The sequence below is a fragment of the Barbatula barbatula genome, assembly GCF_947034865.1.
Source record: "Barbatula barbatula genome assembly, chromosome: 15".
NCBI classification, from domain to species: Eukaryota; Metazoa; Chordata; class Actinopteri; order Cypriniformes; family Nemacheilidae; genus Barbatula; species Barbatula barbatula.
Genome location: NC_136778.1, coordinates 8013020 through 8037057, shown reverse-complemented (window position 1 = coordinate 8037057; position 24038 = coordinate 8013020). Strand labels below are relative to the sequence as shown.

The 24038-nt window shown below is 38.7% G+C and overlaps 1 protein-coding gene across 5 annotated transcripts in view; it reads left to right on the top strand.

The window, feature by feature from the left end:
- nhsl1b (NHS-like 1b) overlaps window positions 1–24038 on the top strand; it is a 75649-nt gene that overhangs the window by 29416 nt on the left and 22195 nt on the right. For 2 of the 5 annotated variants that reach the window (XM_079474893.1, XM_079474892.1), the window contains exon 1: window positions 10914–11040. The exons of 2 other annotated variants lie outside the window; for them this stretch is intronic. In XM_079474893.1, coding sequence (XP_079331019.1) covers window positions 11025–11040 — 16 coding nt within the window. In that variant the 5' untranslated portion in view covers window positions 10914–11024. Of the gene's footprint in view, window positions 1–3735; window positions 3949–10913; window positions 11041–24038 lie in introns of those variants that run through there. One more of the 5 variants, XM_079474890.1, reaches the window with a different exon arrangement.

The following is a 24038-nucleotide window of genomic DNA, read 5'->3' as shown; positions in this document are numbered from 1 at the left end:
AGAGTACTGCTAACTTTCTAGTTGACGTTTCTGGTGGGCTTCTTCCTTAGTTTAATTTAGGTAAAAGTTTTTACCAATCTCTTCCCCTCATTGTCTTCAATTGCCAAGAATCCTTTCCAGTATAGTTTTGCATATCAGGCTGAATTGAAACCCAAACTGTTTCGATTTTCTTCTCCTACATAAAATTGGTGAAATAGTACATCCAAAGACACTGCTGTACACACACAGCTTTGTTAAGCTCACTCAGACACAGATCACAAATCCAGATCATAAAAATGTGGGGACAGAACATAAAAAAAAAATTCTTGGCACACTGGTAGGCGTTTACGTTTGAAAGCCTAATAAAAAAAACACCAGCGCTCTGCCAGTTTGGAAGCTGTTTTGAAACTGAAAATGCCACTGAGTTTAGTAAACAACAGTTAGAGGAACTTTGAGGCATGTAGCTGTTATCTGGTAAATATCTAAATTTGCATAATTTAGGTAAGTTTAATAGACGAAATGCTTGTTTTAGTGAACTTCATTTATCTAGTCGTCAAACAAAATGTCTTTGTCATAAAAAGGGATTAAGTTGGACTAGAGAAAATGACTTTCTAAGTAGTTTGACTGCTAGACCAGACGTTCATACCCTAATGTGAACGGTCGAGCGTGTGAAGATTTACATGTGTGTACTTGCATGATGCACCTTGGAAAAAAACTCAGCCTGCTCGCCCTATTTTTGGGTTTATGATCATGTGCAGAGATTCATGGCATGTCTTTCTTCAGAACACTGCTCAGGTTTCCTTGCCGACCTAACGTGTCAACAGCAGGACACCACCGGCTTGTTAAAGTTAAGCAGCATCATTCCGATTTAGCTCCTGAGAAAAAGCAGGGGATGTGCAGGGAGGAACCTTTGCTCATGTTGCTGATTGGCTGTTTTAACCTAAAGATTTTAATGTATATAGTTAGACTCCTAACTCCTTTAAAATTATCAAAAGAATGATGGATGAGCTGAAATGTCATTGTCCTTTGCTTTTTTAACTTCTTACTTATTATAAAATAAAATATTTGATATAAAATTGAAATAAAAATAGAATTTAAAGGTCCGGTATTTGAAATTGAGGGGCATCTAGTGGTGAGGTTGCGAATTGCAACCAATGGCTCACTCCACCCCTCCCCCTCTCTTCTGAAGCACTACGGAGGTTGACACAGAACAAAGATGTTGTCATATTTTCTCTTTGTTGATGGAGATATTTTATTTACGAAACGTGCTCTGTAGAGGAGTTTGTCCGTTTAGGGCTACTGTAGAAACAACATGGCGGATTCCGTGCAACAGGACTCACAGTGTAGAAAAGAATAGCTCATTCTGAATCTGAAGTAAAAAAAAACATAACACTTCATTGTGTTCGGTCTTTATACACCTCTGAAGACATAGTTATGTCTATATGTATATTATATTGCATTTCTGTCAATAGATCCTCCAGAAAATTACACACAGCACCTTAAATTTAGTTTAACTGTAAATATAAAAAATTGATAGCTTGGCAAAGAAGATGTTGATCGTATTCTTTATTCTGAATTTGTAATGTCTCTCACCAGCAGTTGTCTCTTGGTCCTGGTGAAATATTAACCCACAGTTTGGGCGTGTAGGGCCATTGATTGCTTTGCTAAGGATAAAGGTTGGAAGGTCTAGCTGTGTGTTTTATGAGAGAGGAGCTGTCTGTTATTTCATCCAGCTGTGTTCATGTATAGAGGTTTTGTAGGACACAGTTGGATCATTTGTCAGTACGTTTAATCATTAATTCTACACACTGTATATTTGCACTCCACCAGCCTCAATGTGTTTGCTTTTCCCGATGTGAATGTCAAACACGGACACACTTACTTCTGCACTGCGATATAGGCGTGTTTTTAAGGATTTGCCATTGTATGTTGTTTTGGGACTGTGCCGGTTGTCAGTGGAGTGAGTTTATTGGAGCTCTGGGTTGGATGGACGAATCTTGTTGGTATTTTTGCTGTGGTCAGACAGAAAATTTACACAAACCACAGTGCTGCTTTACATGCTCGCTCTTAAACACACATGCACATACTTTTATGCATTCACAAACGCAATTAGGAAAAGGGGACAAAACTGATTGCAAAAAAAGGAAAGTACAATGGTATTACCATGTTTTTAAGAAACATTAGCAATATTCTTGTTAGTTGAAGTTCATTGAAATACAATTTAAACACATAAATATGGTCATCTGTACTGTGGGTGTCATTGTTTTGTAAGCATGGGAGTTAACCTCTTATCCGCTCATTTCCTCCACCCGGGGCAGTGTGTTACTGTTTGTGTGTTTATAGACAAAACACCTCTCTTGCTTTCGTCACAGTGTTTTCCTTCTCTTGGGCCACTAGCACAGTTTGTTTGCCGATAGCTGGATATTCTGGTCTGGACAGGTCTAGCGTGCTTATCTGCTGGCCATCAACATAGTGTACAGGTCACCGCAATTGACTTCATCTTAAACCTGCAGGCAAGTCATCGCCGACCCCAGATTTGACTTCTTTGCCACGGTTGGATCTTGAAGGAGAACACCTGTGAGAGTTGCAAGAGAGTGTGGAAGGGAAACCCGGAGGAGGAGGTGTGGAGCGTCCGTTTAAACCCTCTGTGGTTGCTATGCCACCAGAGGGGAGGGGCATAGATCACAGGGAGAGATCAGAGAAGAAGGGAGTGGTTGAGGGTTGGTTGTAAGGTCATATTTCACCAGGACTCTAGTTGTTTGTAATCCTAAACTTTCGGTCCCACAGTGCATGTGGGTGTTTCAGGACAACTGTCACCCAGAGATCAGTGAACGTTTTTTCTTTGACACTTTTCGAATGGACTAAGCGACGGTGGTTGTACGCTAACGTGCTTAAATGTCCAGGTGAGTGACTCGCGGCCACAGACAGACCTATGTCGTGACAACGGAGTTTCAGAAAGAGTGTTCGGGGATTGCTCAACACGCTGACAGAAAACCCTGATTCTGGAAGTAAAAGTTGAAAGGAAAGAGGACTATGATGTTTCAGCTTATCCATCATTGTTTTGAAAAGTATGCGATTTCTTCAGTCCAGGTGTGTTTGGATGTAATGTCACATGGTCTCTGGCATTGCTGTGTGATGATGGCAAGATCACTTGGTTGATATTCTGTGGAGCGGATGTTAAACCTTCTTGAACCTGGATGCCTTGAGGAACCCTTGGATTTTTCCTGTTGTCCTTTTGATAAATTTGTATCATCTTTTTTCGCTTCAAAGCTGTACTGTATTAAAGATCTTCTTCTCAGACACCATGCCTCAGTTGGGGAAGACCAGCTTTTTCCAGCCTGCTGCTTCAGTTAATTGCCACTACAGGGTTTCAGTGCTCGTGTTGGGATTTCCAGGATTTTAAGGTTTTTTTCTACCTAACAAACGTTTTGTTGTACTGTTGAAAGGACTCCATTTGTTTCACCGGTGGATGTGAACCAGTAAATTGCATTTAGTGTTAAGATTAGGAGTCTTAACCATAACCTTTCCTATCTTTGAATTTTGGATAAGACATTTTCTAGCATACCGCAGTGACCTCATGGATTCAAATCTCCAGTACTTTTCAATCCTTTAGCATAAACTCTGCAGTATAGTTTCACTTTATGCTTCTAGATCTTTAAGGATCTTTGGAAAAGAGCAGTGAGCCACATCTCAGCCCTTGTACTTTCAAAGACTTCATCTCCTTTGGAGTTTTGTGAGTTGGGATGATGAGGGAAAAGCGTCCTGGGTCTTTAAAAAAGGAGGAGAGGACTGAGAAGGGTGCTTCTCTCTCTCGTGCTCTCAGCTGGCTGAGCATGTCCTCCCTGTCACAACAGACCCGTAAACTCTTCCGCAGCCAGAACAGCCTCCATAGACACTCCTACGCTCCTCGTGGGGCAAATGAAGATGAAGATGAAGATGACTGGGTGTATGCACCTCAGCACTATATAGGTGAGGGTTTATAGTGTGTGTGATGTTTGTGTGAGAACGTGTGTTTTGGTGTTTAGAAATCTGAAATAGGTTTTTCCTGTTCTTTCTGGAAACAATCGGACACCCTTGGTCTTTTGGAATATTACAAGTGTGAATTGAGGCATGGAAAGTTATTAAAATGAATTAAAGCTACAATTCTTCATCGTCATTTCTAATTTAAACATAAAATTGCTGTTTACTGTGCGTATACGTATTTTTATGTGAGTTCACGTCAATTACTTCACACTGACATTTACTACATTATCCCATTGGAGAGATTGCTGTTGCATTTTTAGATACTACATAAAGTTATGCAGCTTTAAATGGATAATATTTCTTTTGAGATTGTACTTTTATGTAGTTCGCCATTGTAGTGTTCCTGTGGTCAATTCGTAGAGCATTGTATCGAGAGCTCTTAGTTTGTGGGTTCGGTTCCCGTGCGTAACATGTAGGAAAATGTGTAACATGAATCCACTGTAAGTGGCCTTTTATTAAAGTGTCTGCAATGTCCAGTCTTTTTCAAGTCTTTTAGCTTATGAAAGTAGATTTATTTATTTTTATTTAAATGTAATTCCTTTGCTTAGATATATACCTACTGTCCTTTTTAGAAATGTGCTCATTCAAATATAACAAGTACTGTATCTAATAGCAATTTGTGTTTGGTTTAACACCTGTGTATCCTGATTTCTCTATTGTGTTTGGATTCATTGTTACTCCCACAGGAAGTCAGAGTGTAAGTTGTTTACAATGGAGGGAGAAATTAGGTCACAGTCTCGTTTTATTACAGGTTTGCCTTTGTTTTAGTCGTTGACACGTCTTGTGACAGGTTGAGTGCAGTCTGTAGGCTGGAGTGAGGGGAGTGGTGGCCCAGAGGACAGTTGGAAAATATAATCGAATGAAAGCTGAAGTAACTCAAAATGAGTGTGTGTAGATGGGTGATTTCACAGACTGGTGGCGATGGGGCGTGAGAGCCGATGCCAGCTCTGTGTGTGGAAAGATGCTTTCATTGTGCCTGCTGTTGTCACTGTAGCTGTACGGCTAATCCTGAATGTTGATGATGCTCTGTCCATTAATGAATTGCCTCACGTAAAAGCTGAGGTAAGTAAAATTCTTGTAGAATTGTGTCATTTGAATGTCATTTGTAAAGTCTTCACGTTGAGTGTTCTTGTGCACTTTTGCATGTGTTCAAATATAAATGTTGTGAAAACAAGCTTGTGTCAGCGAAAGGTGAGGCTGGCACTGATTCTCAGAAGCCAATGTAAATGAATACATCGGTCTCATGCAGATCTTGACTTGTCGATCTAAATGTCCAGTGGCACATAGTTTGCTTTGTAAATCAAATGACAAATCTGCCATTCCTGCATCAGACCTGAAACTCCACCCCAGTATTGCTTCAGATCTTTTGTTTATTGGTTGACCTGATTGAGTGTGTGTGTGTGTGTGTGTGTGTTTGGTATTGGGGTGGAGGTGGAGGTGTAACACTATACCGCTTCTGATGAGAGACTCTACCAGAGCAGGGTAATGTTACTGTAGGTTGATGCCCTGATGGTGTACCTGGTAGAGTTAGATTTGTCTTGCTTTGCTGTCACTGTTTATTTGGGTTACTTTCATGCTCTGTTTTGTTTTGCATGACTTTTTAAAGGACTTCTGTCAGGTGTTCGATGGAACTATTTATATCAGTCATATCTGTGTACACATCTCTTGCCATTAAGTGTTTTATACTCTTCTCATGCCTGACTTTTGAACTTCTGACCTCCGCAGATTCTTGGAAAAAGTTTATATCCAGGCTTTAAAACCCATACTTGTAATGTCTGTTTTTTTAACCAAACTTTATTTTTGCACCACCTCAGCACTTTTGTCCTTACCTGCACGTCTGTCTCTAGCTGCATAAGGCATGTATGTGATTTTAAACTCTTGCACGTGTGCGTGACACACACTTGCACGCACTCACACTGTCATTCCTGGGGCAAAGTAGGAAAACCACTTCTTTTCCAAACTAGGAAACAATACAGAAAACCAAAATTTTAAAATCCTGATGTTGACCATGTACATGCGCCTAAATTTAAAGCATATATTTATACATTTGGCACCTACGTTGGTACACGCATGTCTAATTAAGCTTCCCTAACTGCTGTTCCTGCTCTTTATTTAAATGCATCCTGTAATTTTGGACTGTCAGGCTCTTGTAGTAGACCCATAATTTCCGTGTGCGGGTTGCCCGGCGACAGGATGTTTTTGCATGTTGCCATAGCAATGAACTGACTGATTGTGTGGCAGTCCCGATTCTTCCTGGGACAGACTCTTTCTGTAGACAAATGTCTCTCAGTACTAGACACAATCTTCGACTGTACATGTTGTTTCCTGTTTATTCATTGACTGATGGTATTGTAATGGCTGAGGAGGTCCTGTCGGTTCATTTTAGTAGATTTTACATCACGGATGTATTTTTGTATACAGTGTTCAAAATAATAGCAGTGTGTTTAAAAAAGGGGGTAGGGCTCAAAATCCTTATAATAGCTTTTATTTCAGTATACAAATGTATAGGGAACACTGCACATTAATACTCTACAGAAAGGGAAGAAAAGGGAATGTTGGTTGTCATGTTTCTGCTGCATCATGTCATGTTTCTCTTGGTTTAGTGGTAGGATCATGACAGAACCTCATGTTTAATGTGGAGAGAGGCTATTATTGTTGATTTGGCTTGCCATACGCTCTCTCCGGTCTCATCTTGGTTCCTCATTATTGCTTGTTAATTAGTTCATGCCCTACACCTGGTCCCTCGTGTCTTCTGTCTTGTGCTGGTTCAAATTTAAAATGCTTGAAGATTTTGCGTTCCTGTGAATCACTGACACTGATATTTAGTTGAATAGCCAAGGTTTCTGAGAACTGCTTCACATCGGAGTGTGAACCTGCATGGAGTTGACCAACTTCTGGCACCTGTGACGATTGCACTACAGACCACAGTTCCTCTGCATTTCTTGGTTTTGCTTCAGAAAGAGCATTTTTGATGTCGCTCCACATGTTTTCTATTGGATTAAGGTCTGGAGATTGGGCTGGCCGCTTAATAACGTTAATCTTGTTGGTCTGGAACCAAGATGCTGCTCGCTTACTGGTGTGTTTTTGGGTTGTTGTCTTGTTGAAGCACCCATTCAAGAGCATTTCCTCTTCGGCATAAGGCAACTTGACCTCTTAGTATTTTAAAGTACTAAAACTGATCCATGATTCGCCCAATACCATAGTATGAGATGCATCCCCATATCATGATGCTTGCACCACCATGCTTCACTCTATTCAGGGTAGAGCCCTGCGCGGGACTGTTTTCTTCATCCCGCCCGCGCCCGCCGAATTTCCAACCATTACCGCCCGCTCCCGCAACGTATGTGTTACACTCCCGCCCGCTCCCGCAATATGCATGTCCACTCCCGCCCGCACCCGCAAAACTCTGAGAATCTCTTCCCGCACAATAATAGAGATGCATTGATTTTGTGTGTTCTCACGTCCCGCAGGAAAAAAACACGTATCTGTATTGCTTTTATTAGAGATTCATGCGGTTGTTTGTTTGGTTTCCCTGGCCTGCATGCATTCTGACGCACTGGTCAGGAAGACGAATAGTAGCCTGGCTAGGCTATCGGGGACATCTAAAATGCTTAGGCTACCGCGCGTTTCTTTAGACTTCAAGTAGCCTACTTTGATTTTGGCTATTCAAGTTTAAATCTAATTAAAAACAAAAAGACAAAACACACAATACATTGAAATATAATTTCGTTTTTATCAAAAACTTTGCACCATCACATGGCACATAAAAATAGACTGCTTTAAAAAAAATACAATATGATAAACTAGGCTACATGAAAAACAGCAGTTTTACAATTATTAGCCAAAGCCAAATCCCTCCCTATCCCGCGGTGTTTTTTTTAGCCGCCCGTTCCCGCCCGCAGCAAAGTTCAAACCGCCCGCTCCCGCGAGATTTGCGTTGGGTCCCGCGGGACCCAGCGGGACTCAATCCCAATGCAGCCCTCTAATTCAGGGCTTGAATTCAGTGTTTGGGGGTCGTTGTCTGCGACCCTCTAGACCCTAAAAGAGCAATCTTGCTTTCATCAGTCCACAAAATATTGCGCCATTTCTCTTTAGGGCAGTCAATGTGTTCTGTTCATAGTGCTTTGTCTCTCTCTCCTGCACACAAGTGAAAGTGACTTGTGCACATGCTCCTTCTCCTGCTCTCCTTTGTTGATGCGTGGGAGAATTGTCCAATAAGGGACTACAAAAAGTTTGGTAATTATTTTTCATGTTTGAAAAAACCTGTACGAACACTGGGGGAGTCTATCGAGCACAGAAATACTACGTAATATGTCCAACTTGTTTTTTGACAAATTGACCATGTTAAGCATGAGAAGACAGCACGTTTAACACTGAAGAAGTCAGAATGCATGACACACCATTGCACCACCCCTTTAAAAATATGGACCTGTGTGGGTTGTTTATTAGAATACCTGAAAAAAGCACAGAAACCAACATTATAAATCAGTGGTCGGTCTATCATGCTGTACATGTAACTTAACACCTTCTGTGTAATTCTAGCAGATTTTACACGTATTGCTCCTGTCCTCTTGTGGCATGGTTGTTGGTCCTTATGTCCTAATAACGTCCTAATTCCAGATTAAAAATGCAATCATAAATCGAACCAAACATTTAACAAAACATTGCTCTATTTGTTGACATTTTTGCGGAAATAATCTCATCTATGTATTACTGCAGTTATAGTTGTCTGTGTTATTAGATTGGGTTGCGAGAAAATATGATGTAAAAACAGCACACTTCATCTTTAAACGTTCAAGTATCATTACCCTATTTCAATTTTGTTTCATTGTGCATTATGATACCCAAACAGAAAAGTTTCAAGTATCAATGCGTTTTTCACATTATTGATTTTTAATTCAGTAAGACTTTAATAACTTCATTTGGTAGCCTAACTCTTTTCTTCAATTTGTCTCTCTATGTTCTTCTTCATGTGCTGTTCATGATGGACTAATGTTTGAATCCTTCAGGTAAGTGAATCTCATTTTGTTTTCAAATCAAATCATCATAGACACATGACACAATGCATGGCAGTGTAATGCACACATACACTCAAAGCTTCATAGACGCATGCAGAAAAAATGATACACAAAATCAAAAATGCTGCTCTGTGTGTTCTATAAATGAGCTTTGATGCTGTATTTCAGATGACTGTAAGAGCATTTAACTCGGAGTCTAGTTTAAGGTGGGAGGTTCTGATGTAAAGATCCAACTGCAACAATTGTGCAGTCGGATTAATAAAACTTAATACGTTTCTTCAGCCAAGTAAATTTTACATTTCCTTATTTTAATGTTTATGACTATAATGTTGATCTTATCGCATGACAGGACATGTTTGACATTTTAATAGGCCGCTTATGCCACATTAGCCATTTTACTAAGACCGTAATGGAGCATGTCATGTCATTACCAAAACAGGAAGATATAGGCTGATCCAATGGAAATTAATGACGTATACACTATATCACAGTATTTCCATGCTCACTAACATTTTTGTCCATGCCTGTAGGACACATTTGAGCGGTTAGCTCTGAGTTTAGGCTTTTAGAAAGCATTGATTCCCTACCCAACCCCCCCACCTCCTTCCAAAAGTGCCCTGTTTGTGTTTTGTCATCTATCCAGTTGGTGTAGTTTCTGTTGCTGTTAGGGTTTGTCAGCGATTGTGCTTACAAATTAGCGGGATACTAAATCTTTATGTACATTTATGCATTTATATATTGTTTTTCAGGCTGTACATTTTACGTTCCTTAGACAAAAAAAGATGGCCTTAGTGTTGTTATTGCAACTGAGGTGTGGCTTTACCTGTTTAGCTACATTTCAGCTTTCATTTGTATTTTATATATTCAGGGAGAATGTTTTTTCTTCTTGGCTTCTCTTGTCATCTGTGGTCTAAAAACATGTCAGCATTTTGCCTGACTAGGTCATTTAACTCTTCCAATGGAAATCAATGACCCTCATTGGTTTTGGCCTTATTGTGAGCTCACCATTACCATGCACTTATTTAATTTACATTAAAGTGTCACCACCTGATGTCACTACCCATTTGCTTCTTTACTTATCAAAATGATGGGGGTTTTGTTGTCATGCATGCTCTTGTAAATAATCTATGTATACTACATTCATCTTTTCATGTAAATTTCTGCTGATGAATTATCATGTAGCTTAATGTAGCAATTGATCCCTGTAAAACCATGTATATTTTTTAATCCTACATTAATCGGTTATACGTACACAAATAGGATTGTGTGTATAGGATGTTGTAATGGCTGGCTAATAGTGTGCACGGGTGCACAGATGCTAAACTGCCGTTGGTTTGATAACAGCGCCACAGTGTTTCGGGGGATTAAGTGATTGTGATTTATCAGAGCCCGGTTAAAAAAGGAGCTTATCCTGAGCTTCTGTCCTGGAACCGCTGAGTCTCCAAAAACATCCCGACAGTCACAAACACAGCCAACCAACCTCTTTTATGTAATCTAGAACCAATGTATGTGTTTTTTTCAAGACAAAGGGTTACACGTTGTTGTTTTGATAGTGACTCATTGAACTGAGTAACTTAACTATATTGTTTTGATAGTAGCTAAAACGTTTTCCAACACTACATCGCAGTTGTGTTGTTATTTTGGACGTACAGGGCAAACTGAGGCATATCAAAACATGCTTTATTGAAATGATTCTCTGTGCGTTGCCCAGTGAGGATCTGTTTAAAATGTTTTACTTTTAGTTTTGCTTGGGTATGTGAATCATTAAAGTGTGCATGCCCATACATGTCACTCAATCTTTTCCTGCATTTCCCAATTTCTGAGAAAAACGGAAGAGACTGCTGAGATGACAGGAAAGTGGGCGTGTCTATGGTGTGTGAATGAGGCGGGGAGAGAGAAAGACACAGAAAGGAGTGTCAGTGAGTTTGCCTGTGTTCCCACGTTGGATGTGGGCTCACTCGTGGGATTGACATCTCCAGGATTGTCTCTAATGGACACAGAGCCATGGCATGTCTAGAGGGTGAGGACATTTGTGTGTCTGTGAGCATGTTGCACTTTGGTGTGAAAGGGAGAGAGAGTTAAGGCTCTCTCGGAAAGCAAGTCTTTGTGGTTGGGGTAAATTGTTGGGATTTCGTTTTTTTCACACACAACAAGAAAGAGAAAGGCAAAATACTTTTCGAAAACCACTAAGATGTTGGAAAGGTGAGTTTGCTGTGTGATATTATTTACTTCAGAATGCAGTCGTTGTGTTTGTCACTGTTTAACTGTGTACCGTACAGACTAGCACAGAGATGGATGTTTACATCTCGATGTGTGTAAATGTTTCAGATTTGTTGCCAAGCTTCTTAGTGAGATAAATGCTTTGACATCATGTTTGTGTGTATGTGTTATATTCTTGCTTAAAGTGATAGTTCATCCAAAATTATATTTCTGCCATCATTTACTCTTTCATCAAATTTCTCTTGTCATTTCAAAATGTAGGACCTTGTTTCTTCCACACAACACAAAAGAAGATATTTTGAAGAAAGTTGGTAACCAAACAGCACTGGCCCCCATTCACTTTTATTGTATGGACACAAAACAAAAAAGTGAATGGGGGCCATTTAACAACAGTCCTCAAAATATCTTCTTTTGTGTTCTGCGTAAGAAAGAAAGTCATACAAATTGAATTCACAAGGCGGCGAGTAAATTATTAATTAAAATTTTGGGGGTAAATATCCCTTTAAAGCACATTTGCCACAGACGTGTGGAGTTTTGCTAGCCTGTATGTAGGGACACAGATAGTCTTGTTTTCAAACTTTTTGCTCAGTTTATGGTCTTGTGAACTCTATGGTAAGACAGTGAGTTTTGTAGATTTTTTTGCTGGTGAAGATAATGCTATAAAAACGGTGTAATATATCAACAGAATTAGGTTCGTTCATAACACTGTGTTTGCCTACTGCATTTATTGGCCAGAAATTTTTAAATATGACTTCGAAATCTTAAACATGACTTCTAAACTCATGCACTTAGTTGTTGACCTACTTCCGCAGACTTTTAAAAATGAGACGGTCAGAACATGATTTAAACATACATCTTATACATCATTATGGAAAGACTCAGGGTTGTTTGTTTAATGTGACCCAATATGCAGCCACAATGCCAGTAAACTGGAGTTCATGAGCGTTTGGAAAGTTGCTCTAACAAGACTGATGATTTAAAAAAAGGGCTTTGTGGTTTACAGAACAATGCAGGAACAGCCCAGATGTCACTTAAATTAGGTTGAGTTGCATGTCAAAGCTTGACATTTGAGTTGGTTTGTTTTGAAGTATGATGTCTTGCTTGTGCAATAACCTCATATGGGTTTCACACTGTATGAATGTGGAACTAAAACCCGACAGCTATGTATGCTAGACATTTGTAACCCTATGGTTCAGTGTTATCCTATATATAAACTTGCATGTTGAGCTCTTAAAGCAGCCATGTGAAGTAAAACGTTAATTGACCTGTTTTACACAAGATCAGATGGGTGGCTTTCACACACGTGTTAGAATTATAATTCAGAAGAATAAACGTGTGAATTTGGGACATGACCATCTGTTTATCGACCAATAGAAGACAGGGTTCAGATCATTTTTAGTCATACTATCGGTGCTAGACAATTTTACTCTTATCGGGTCTCAATGTGTGAGCAATTGAATGCATTTCATTTTTAACAAGCTTGTTAAGCTTCTTGTTAACCTTGATAGTGTTTTAGTTCTGATCCTCCCATGACCTACTGTCATACTACAGTCACCTGTGTCAGTGTAATATGAAAGGCCATGACTCTCAGATTGGCATCTCACTCTGACCCCTTTGAGGTCTCACGCATAGTTGGTACATTCCTTACTGGTTGGCTTACAAGCACGCATGTTTATCGTAAATCATATGAGCATTTTTGTTTGCAAGTCTTCTGTGGAAAGGAAATACAAACGTGTAAAGAATTCTTTCAGTTTTCTGAATCATGGGGGCAGGATTCTGTAGATGCCAAAATAGTTTTTTGCGTGGTCTTGCCTAGTTATAGCAGAAATTATCTTTGACCTTGAGCGTTGAACTTTTTTAATAAAGCTGTCAACATTACATTAAAGACATTAAAACGTTTAAAATACTGAATGCTATTAATGCAGCATCTGTTTGTTTTGTCGTTCTTTGTCTTGCGCAGGGTTTGTTTGGGTGCTGGAAATCCTGAAAAAGTATAGATTTTTAATGTGGTGTTTTCAAGGCTCAAGGGTTTGAAATGCTTAAAATTTGAATTGCTTGATTTCATATCAAATCAGTATGTGACAATTGTTCACTTTTTAGATAAAAATAACTAAAACGTTCTTATTGCGTACAGTATTTGGTAAAGTAATAAAAAGTGAAAATAAGAATTTCTAAGTTTCCCCTACATATTTTATAAATCTAGCTTGTTTAACATAACCACAGGCTCCAAACGTTTTCAGTTCAGTACCTACCGACAGGTTTTTATCACAGGGAATTTTTATCACAGGGAAAACACATTTTCTTCTCTTGTCATAAACGAATACGTTTTATTGCAATATTGGGATTATGGCAATCATTATTGTTTATATTGTTCCCTCTGATATTGTAATTGCGAATATTATTTTTGATCAAATTTACATTGAAATATGCTTACACAGCTTTTATGTTTTTAAATATATTTTTACATTATAATAATTTCACATCTATTTTAATCCATGTAGAAACAACACATTTCTTAAACTGCTTAATTTTATCAATGAAAGCTAACATTCTGAAGCTGTGAATCTATACTGGACGTGTCAATACAACCATTTCAAATCGCGCCTAAATAGTTCAAATGCCTTTATATGATGAGAGCGTGATTATATAATGTAACAATAGACAGAGTTGACTGATGTTGCGTTAATGGCTTTAAATATTTTTTACATGTTAATCTGAAAGAATTAAAGAATGTACACATTTGAAAAGATTTTGGTATATTAAAAAAAGTAAATATTAAAAACGAATTAATTAATTAATCAATAAAATAATGTTTAGAAAATCCAAAATGAGGTAACTTAATTTTGTTTTTATTAAAAATCATGTATTTGAGATAACAGAGTTAACCCATTTTAGAACCAAACACTTCATATATGAAGATAAAAATATTAAGTATGAAAATACAATATATATATAAGTACAATATAATAATGAAATATTGTTATAATTATAATTATGAAATCTAAATTATATTAAATGCTAAAAGTTAAAAACATTTTTAATACAATTTCTTGACTGTGACAAATCATAATCAGTTATTTGGGCCAATATTGAGATTATTCAACATAATTTGTCACTGATTTGTTTTTAAACAGCGTAAAATATAAATAAATCACATGTAATTCAGATGGAAAACTTAAATTATTTTTTAGAAGGAATTATATATATTTTACATATTTAGTATGATATATTAATTATAAAACATTTAATATGAATTTGATATGCAATGTGTTTTTATTTTTTGGAAAATAATATATCTTTTATAAGGTAGAAAATGCCTATTAATTCCATGTGGGACTGCGATGCAGTTTATTTGCCAATCCATGGCTAGAGGGCGCTATTTCACTGCCCTTGCTTGCTGAGCCTTCCTGGGCTACACAAATTTCCACATCAGCAGGTTTGCAACACCCAAAACAATTCACTTTAATCCGATTGTATTCAGATTAACACATGTGATTAGACACTCAAAAATAAATACTCAGTAGATTTTACTGATCACAGTACACGAAGTATGATTAACAGTCACAAGGGCACAGAAAAATACATGCATGTCCGATTATACAATTGTTGATGATTATTTGTTGTACTATTCAGAAAACCTAAATGTGGTCAAGATAGCTGTGCATTTAATGTGAAGGTGGTAGAATCTGACGTGTTAGATTCTGTTCTAGGTGATATATGTCTTGAATATATATAATATATATAGGTAATATCAGGTTTAATTACCTGGGAGCGTCTGTGTGACTGTGTCTGATAATCTGGGTTAAGAGATTAACTCCAAGCGAAGCAGGGGAAGGCAAACATGCTGGTCAAACAGTAGCAGGGCAAAGAGGATGATAGTCAGCCTTCATGTTTCCTGAATCCTGATCAGCAGTAAACTTGTACAAGATCTCTGGTTTCTTGCGGGATCTTAAGTTTGTTTCTCTGGATATAACATTCTCAATTTAAAAAACATGACAGTGAAGATCTTTCTTTTAACATCTTGGGGGATGTTTTGTGATGCCATTTTACATTCATTATCTTTACTTCAACGGCATTGATTGAAACCTCTGAAACTTTCTAAACTATGGGTTTCTGATCTTAATGAAATCTCAAACTATCATAGTGTGGTTTGGCAGATCTTTTGCTTGTTCTGAAGATGCTGTTCTGCGTGTAATTTGAAACTCTGAGGGTCTCTGCCTTTGTTGGCGAAAATCAATTCAAGTGGGACCAGAAGAAAGGAGTGTGGAGAGGAGCCGAGGGGTTTGTCTTCTGAAGATCCAAGGCTTTGACAGGGTCCCTTGCATGCTGCAAAGAGAAAGCCCTGCCCACTGCTACCCTTCCCCCAGAGTTGAGGTGGGGACGGCAGGGGTCAGACCTGAAGTTCCTTGATTAAGGGGTGGGCAAACGGGGAGTGAGGGAGGGGTTACAATTAAGGTCCGCCCCAGGACAGCTCTGGGCCTGAGGATCCTCAGCATGCTAACATATGCTCAGCACCTCTCAACGGTTCCTGTACTGAGCTGCTGGTACAAGGCCTGCTACAAAGAGCGGGATGCCAACCATTCCAACTGCAAGATGGGCAACACACCACCTTTACAGCTCCAATCTACGGCCGTTGATCCTAACCCTGGCACCAGGACGGAGTGCAGCATCAGGCGTAGACTTTTGGCCTCTAAGGTCCATCAGAGACCAGAATCACTATGGACCCCTAAACCCATGTTAAGAGCTGAGGGTAAAGGAACACAAGGAGATACGCTCACACGCTCTCAATCCTGTTGCAAAAGGAACTCAATATCCTGCATTCCCTGTAAGTGTACAGCTTTTGAAAATCGTAACTGTTTGTTTGGTGGTGTTTAGTGGATTTGTGTTGTGGAATGGCTGTAGTCTAGCGTCTGGTTGACGGAAAAGTAAAATGAAAAATGATTTATGATATATGATTGAATTATCAATGTTTATAAAATGCGTTTGTCCGTCATAAATAACTTTTGAAATACATATTGAGACTACAATTGACATTTGAAAACTCTATAATTGACAATTGATTGATTGAAGTAGGACTGTCAAACGATTAGTCGCGATTAATCACGTCCAAAATAAAAGTTTGTGTTTACAAAATATTAGTCTGTGTACTGTGCATATACATTTTGTATTTATAGACACATAAACAATAAATGTATACATATTTAGGAAACGTTTACATGTATTTATTTATATTTACCAATCATTTTAATTATATATAATTGTTTATGCATTTGTATATATTTTTTAAATATATGCATGTTTGTGTATGTTTTTATAAATTCAAAATCAATAGGCAGCACAGTACACACTGACCTATATTATCTAAACACAAACTTTTATTCAGGATGCGATTAATCACCATTAATCGTTTGACTGCCCTAGATTAAAGACATTTATTATTAATAAGTATGATGATAAACAATTGTTTACACCCGGAACTGATAGTTATATTCTAGTAGTTCAACTTTTGACTGCATTAAAATCAAATGTGGGGTCATACGTTTGTTTGAATAAGAATTTTATAACGGGTTTAAACCCTGCTCATCCGGTCAGAATTTAATATCAGAGCTGTCTATGTTATTAGCCTAATAAATCATTAAAGTAACCTTTAGGTTGTGACAGAACACACCACTATGCTGTCATTGGCTTTGGTATGACTGCTTTTGTATAAGTGTGTTTAAATCAATCCGCTCACAGCGGTTCAGACTTTGTGACCTTTGACCTTTCGGGACATAACGGAACCTCTTCGGACGACCCCTCGGGGCCCCTTGCCTTCCTGCCTTCAATAAGGTTAGCTTCATTCACTTAATATGACGTAGAAAGCCATTTATTGATCTTTCATAGAGACGTTTGGCCATTCACGATGAGGTACTTATGTGTTCAATCCATGGCAGTTGTTGGGATTTGAACCAAAAATGTGAAAATATGATGGATGCTCATATAAATGTCGGGGTACAGTATGTGATCTGAATGGTTTTTGTGGATGTGATGATGTAGAAAAAGACAACCTCTTTGTAGCCCAGTTTGAAAAGCAGTCTTTAATCAGTAACAGCATTTAACTGTCCAGATAGACCCTTTAAGCTTGTGTCAGCATGTATTGATTGCCTAAACGACTCATATCAGATGCTCAGATACAGTAGAGTGATAAGAAGCAGAGGAGATGTGACCCAGCTGCTAGTGGGAACTGGGGACAATAGGAAACAGCTGACTGATCTTTCCTGATTCTGATGGAAGGGACAAAGCTGACCCAGATATAGAACCTCATCACCTCACACAGTCAATTAGTATCTGATAAAAAGAATGAAAAGGGGACACCAGATCAAAAAAAGGTGAAGAGGAACACAATGAGTCAGTGTAAATGGGAAAGGAGCTGTAGACGGAAGAGGTGGTGTGATATGAAAGAAAATAGCACACGTTCTATAATGTAAGCGGTAAAGGAGTGGATAAAGGATAAAAAGGTGTTGGATGAAGATTTTTGGTTCTACATTCAATTGATATGGATCTTTGCTGTCCTTGCCGAAACTTTGTACGTCCAAATTTATATTTTTTTAAGGAAATGGAAAAAACACTGCACTTTAATTAAACAAAAGAATATGGAGATACAAGGATGAAGGCTTTAACTGGATGTTAGTGCTTGAGGTTTTATAAGCAATGAGATTCGTTTTTTAGAGAATAGTAAAATCCCTAACACTTTTATTTACTATTTGTGGTAAACCATGTTTTTCTGCTTCTTGACAGTGCTGTCGGTGTTTGTATGTTTGGGTTACATTTGATCTGGGCTGTTCTGGTGTCAACGTAGAGCCGACTGTTTCTCTCTCCTCACACGAGTCTGAGCTGATGTGTTGTGACAGCTCAAGATGCTCCATATATCAGCTCTGCTTGTCTTCAGCATAGTATCTTGCCTTTGTGAATTAACACTTTTAGTACTGACTCTAAAACATACGCACACTTTCCCCTCTCTTCTCTTTCTTTTCTATTCCTGATGATTTACCCTTCTTTTCGTTGTGTATTGTTCTGTGACACTGGTCACGAAGTAGTGTTACAGTATTAACAGTGAGCAGGTGTTGCACAGATCTCTGTTAAGCTGAGCTCAAGCATCCTGATCGGTGGGTGGTCAGGGTGATAATATTCCTCAATGACTCGAGGGAGTGACAGAAACCAGCAGGAACAGACACTAAATAATGAGACGTGTTTAACCACATTCATTTCTCCAGGGAGTTTGAAATTGGAACCAAGATTGTTTACAGAGGCAAAGACAAAATTGTGCCAAATTGTTAGTTCTACATGGTGATTCTAGGCCATTTTGCATTTTATTTTCTAATGAAACTACTTAAAATGATAGTTTCCCAAAAATGTTAATTCTGTAATCATTTACTCGCTCTCTTGTCATTTCAAACCTGTATAACTTTATTTCTTCCTCAGAACACAAAAGAAGATATTTTGAAGAAAGTTGTTCACTGCATTGGTTTTGTGTCCATACAGTAGATGTGAATGGGGGCCAGTGATGTTCGGTTACCAACTTTCTTCAAAATATCATAAAGTCATTAAGGTTTGAAACGACAATAGGGTGAGTAAATGAGGACAGCATTTTCAATTTTGGGTGAACTAACACTTTAAATACTGTTATCTGTTAAAAAATAACATCCATAGTACTCTAGTGACCGTTCCATTGCAGATACAATATAGACTTCACTGGTGTCCACCATTCGGATAACTCCATCAGACCCCTGCCTAAGGAGGCCAAAGTTATTTTGGTCTTTACTATTGTTTGTGCCTGTCCTTATATCCTTAATCTCAGTGAGGGATTGTGGGTAGCCTTAGCCCCTTGCTGTGGATATTGAATACAAAAGGCTTCATCTATACCCTGCCTAACTAACTCTTACAGTTCCATCCAGAAGAATGACAAAAGCACTTTGTTATTGGTTGAAACCCCTCAGGCTTGCACACACATCCCCTGCTGATGTCAGAAGCAGGACAAAAGAAATCTCACTGCTTATGTTACCCTTCTTTAAAGACAGGTGGATTCTGTTACTGCCTTCCGCTTTCCATCTTTCTCTCACATTCCCTTTCTTTAACATTTCCCTCTTTCTCCTTTTCTCCCACCCCCACCTCATTAATAATGGGGGGAAGAGCTGCGCAACTGTAAAGAACCGTCATTCAGTGTGGTCACTGTCTTGTGAGAATGACTAAGACTTGTCGATCATTGTAGAAGAATGTTCCTTTTGTTTTTAGGTGATAGAGGTAGTAACTTGGAGGACTATTCAATTGTAGTGTAGCCTATAACTTGTCTGCACCACTTGTGTTGTGGACATGAATGATACATTGGATGCTTATACCGGGTTGTGTGACTTGGAGAGGTGGGCCATTACTTATACAACTGACTTTACCCAACCACATAAAAACAAAAATTAAGGTTTAAGTATAGGGTGGTTGTCAGAGCTGTAACCCAGTGGTTAGCATGCCAGTCACATATATCTGAGCTGTTGGCTCATGGGGACCCGGTTTGTGTGTTCCGCAGAAGATTAAAAGATTCTTAAGCTAAAGGTTTCCAGTGGTCCATCCATCACAGTCTACTTTCACTGGAAACCCACATCTGCTCTAATGAACTTTGGAGAGCATCTTCGTGTGTCTCTTTGTATTGTGTGTTGGTTGAGTGTGACAGGAGGTCACTACATGTAAACGTTATGGATGTTCGTGTTACGTGCGTGTGATTTTAAAACGCTTAATTCTGTCACACCAGACCCTTTCGATCACTGTGAGACTGCCTCTAATTGGGTCTCTCTGGCTTGTTTGGTTTAGTTTGGGCTCTAATTGGGCCCTGTGTTCCATCATGGCCCCTGTAATTAAGTTTTGGTTGGCAGATTAACCTCTTTAGGGGTTTGAGAGGTAAGACAATTTTTATTTAGAGATGTGGGAGTAGGTGACAGATAAACAGATTGGAGTTGTTATAAGAAAAAGTAGCTTTTTGTTCACCGATACAAGCATACTTGCATCTCAGAGTATGAAATCTGATAGGCGTCACAAGTATTGATCACATAGACTGTCTAAAGCAAGTGTGCTTAATGACATTAGAGGAAAGGTTAGAAGGGGTTAAAATGCTGAGACAAGCTTCTCTCCCCCGACAACAGTTTTGAATGAAAGGTAAGCCATCATGGCCATAGAAAAACCTTCTCTGCACAATCACTAACTTATCGGCTTTACAGGAATCCTGTTGACATAAGTTATTTTAGCCTTGGCTTTACAATGAATGCATGCATCATGTTTCCTTTATGCGCCTTTTGCTTCTTTTTCAGATCAAGGTTAGTTTTGTCACAACAAATAGTATTCCGTTTGTGCATCAATGCATGCTGAATTAGGTAACACACACACACCTCAATAACACGATTGGAAAGGATCAAGTGTTTGTGATCCGGCTGTGAACAGGTGAATTAACAGCCGCTGATTTGGCTTTAGCTCAGTCTTTAAGTCTCATGAGCAGATAAAGGTCTGTCAGATGACCAACATACTGTTCTTCTGGCCACACATAATACTGTACAGACATCGTGTATCAGAAGGCTTATTTGTAATTTATGCATAATGTACTGCAATTGTAATTTTTATTTCAAAGCAACGTGCAATTAGGACAATTATGTGTGTTTAAACCGACTATAACCACTAGATGGCGCCACTCATACAATGTTTAACAGGGAAAAAATAAGATGCATTAGTCTCCATCACACAAAATGGAAAAAAGTTATGTGCACTTTTACTTTAATCAACTCTAAACAACAGTCAATTGTAAGAATCAGGATATTTTGTACTAATTAAACAGTTAAGACATTTTTGTACCATTTAAACTGTTTCTTTTTATATGTAATACACAGTACAAAAGCACATGAAGGTGTGTATTTCCACCTGCATTGTCAAAACTGGCATTTTACTTGATTTGACATTTATCGTAAAAGTGAAATATGCTGCTCCTGTCAAGGTTAATCCGCTGGGGGTCTTAAAAATTCAATATTTGATCATTGAATTACCCAGACTCCTCTGGGAGTCCTCAGAAACACAGGCACGTTATTAAAGCATTTTACCATCTATATGAAATGAACTCCTGGTTTTTGTTGTTTGTGCTTCATCATAATAATAGGACACAGGGATACAGGATCGCAGGGAGGGGGATATTTGAGTGCTTTTTAAAAGAGCCCCCCCGGACCCCGCTTCCATCTTCTCCTGCATAATTCAGAGGGGTTCACTGGATAGGATTATGGTATATCCAAGCCTCTGCACACACACCTGCTCCAGAAGCCCTTGTATACAACCTCTCACCTTTGAGCATACACTTGTCGAGTCTCTTGACACTTAAGGAAATTAATCTCCCTCTAAATCCGGTTGTCTTCAAAGATGCCTATTTGAAGATTTTTTTTAGCATGAATTGTGGGGCTAAATGGTTGTCTCGTGTGCGTCGTTTGGTCTGGGGGGTTGGGGGGTTAAGGAATGCTCTGTGTATTAATATAAGATGTGAAGATCTCCAGCATTGGCATGGGAGCGGTCATCCTATCTTGCCTATTAAAAGCTTGTTAATTAGCATTTTATTGGGCATGTCCCTACACTGATGCTTCCATTGTCTCCAAAATATTATCTTCTTGTTTCCTTCTATATAAATATATCTCTACGTATAGATTCATATCTCTGTGTGTAATGTGGCATATACAGTATGCTCGGAGTCCCTTGTCTCGTGTTATTGACACAGGGAATAGATTGGAGTCCACTTGGTACTTCTTGGCATCATCACATCCTGTCTCCACGGCAACCTCGACTCCATCCTCTCCCAATGGAAGTTGCCTCTAAGGACTGCTGTGTTAAACGATGTTGTAAATCGGTCTGGTTGGCTTTGGCTGTTATATTTATGATTTATTAAGTGTCCATACAGTGTCCTTTGAGAGGTCTGTTGTTCCAGCAAGATTTCATAGCGTCCGTTTTATTGCAAGTTTGTTTATGCATTTGCCAGATGCATTTTGAGGAGTTGAGCTATACTTTTTATTATCTTAGTTTTCCTTAGTTCCACTGTTTTCCATTCCTAGTCACAAATATGGGTCAGTTGCTTCAGTTGAACATTAGAATCGGATCTATTTAACTATTTTAAGTCTTCCCCTATGAGGATCAATGGAAAATCCAGCTGGACGCTGACAGGCTGGTTATCATCTTCTAATCAGGTCCAGACGTCCTGCTGCTCATAGATTCCATTTGATACTCTTCGATTTGGTGTCACCCTTCTAAGGTCACCGTTGATGGAAAATGTGGGTTGAATTTTGTTTTGCACACAAACATTTTATTCACTTGTCCTTCTGTTTGATGTGGGATAGATTTCCTAGCCTGAAACACCCTAATGCTCCATTAAAGCTGCAATTTGTATCATTTAATTTGATATTTCCTCGTTTTTAAAACATGAAATTCTAGGAATTCTAGGTACTTTATGTATTTACATGTTAATGATGTCAAATGAAATTGTAAACAAGAGCTGAAAGTATAAATAAACAGTAATCATGCACTGTAAGCTTATAAAAATGATTTATAACCGGAAATTAAGATTCACAGCTTTAACACAACCATCTTACTATAGCTTTTTAAAGATAAATCAGTCTTTGATTTTCATTTTAGTCTGTGTTTTGTCCTTAAATCTGAAAAGGAGACACATCATGCCCACCGTGATGAATTCAATGAGCTGCATTACAGTGTGATTATGTGATGAGACAAGCACACAGGCATGTCAACATCATATTGACATTACATCCACATGGCCTTTTGGAGTTAGCATGGGCACTTGCTTTAAATGCACGAAGAATTTCAGACAAAGACTCTGCCCAATTTCACAAGCAGTCAGATTTGTGCCGATGCCTAAACACAAGTTCAAGAAGACTCAAAGCTTGGTGTATCCTTGTCTTATGTGTCCTGAGACGCCCTGGTGCTGAGGTGTGTGTGTAATACTGTATGTGTGTAGTATGGACTTGTTTCCATGCATTCTCTCTCATCTGATTGGCGCTGTGCATTGGGGAAATGAAGAGCTTTGTGTTCCATGTCAGGTCATTGCAGCGGAACATGCTCAGCTGATGAGATGTCTTGAGACCAGAGCTCAAACTGAAAGATTTCTTCAGTATGTCTAATGGTTCCCCTCAGACTGCTGTATGTGGAGTCGACAGGAAAAGGTGTGCGTGCGTGCGCGTGCGTGCGTGCGTGGGTGATCCCCCTTGTAACTTAAAAAGAGGGACACAAATCACTTTAACACCCTAAAGCCATTAAATCTCCACACAAATAAGACACAAAACAGACAGAATTACAACTCTCACCATGTCCACCATGTTTATGTGTGAGAGGAACGCAGCAACAGCTACCCGCCCAGTGCTGCCCATTGCACGCCTGTTTGTGTTCAGAAATCGCACTGTCTTGGTCTTATTTATAGCCGGCCTGGGTGGTTGTTCTCATTTAAATAAAGCAGAAACTGGAGCCAAAGTTCAGGGTCGACCACTGCTTGTATATATTTAATGTATTGGTTACATTTGAAATGAAACATGAAACTGTGTTTTAAGCAGTTTGTGACAAAAAAACACTTGCAGCTTTTAAAATAATTATATAGTTATAAAAAAGGAAAGTATGAACATTCATATAAAATGTATATGGGTGGTTGACAAATAAATCGCACATATGTCCTAAATCTGCCTTTTTATGTCATAAATAAAATAGTGTTTGTTTTCGCAATTTTGCAGTCACACCATAGGACACATG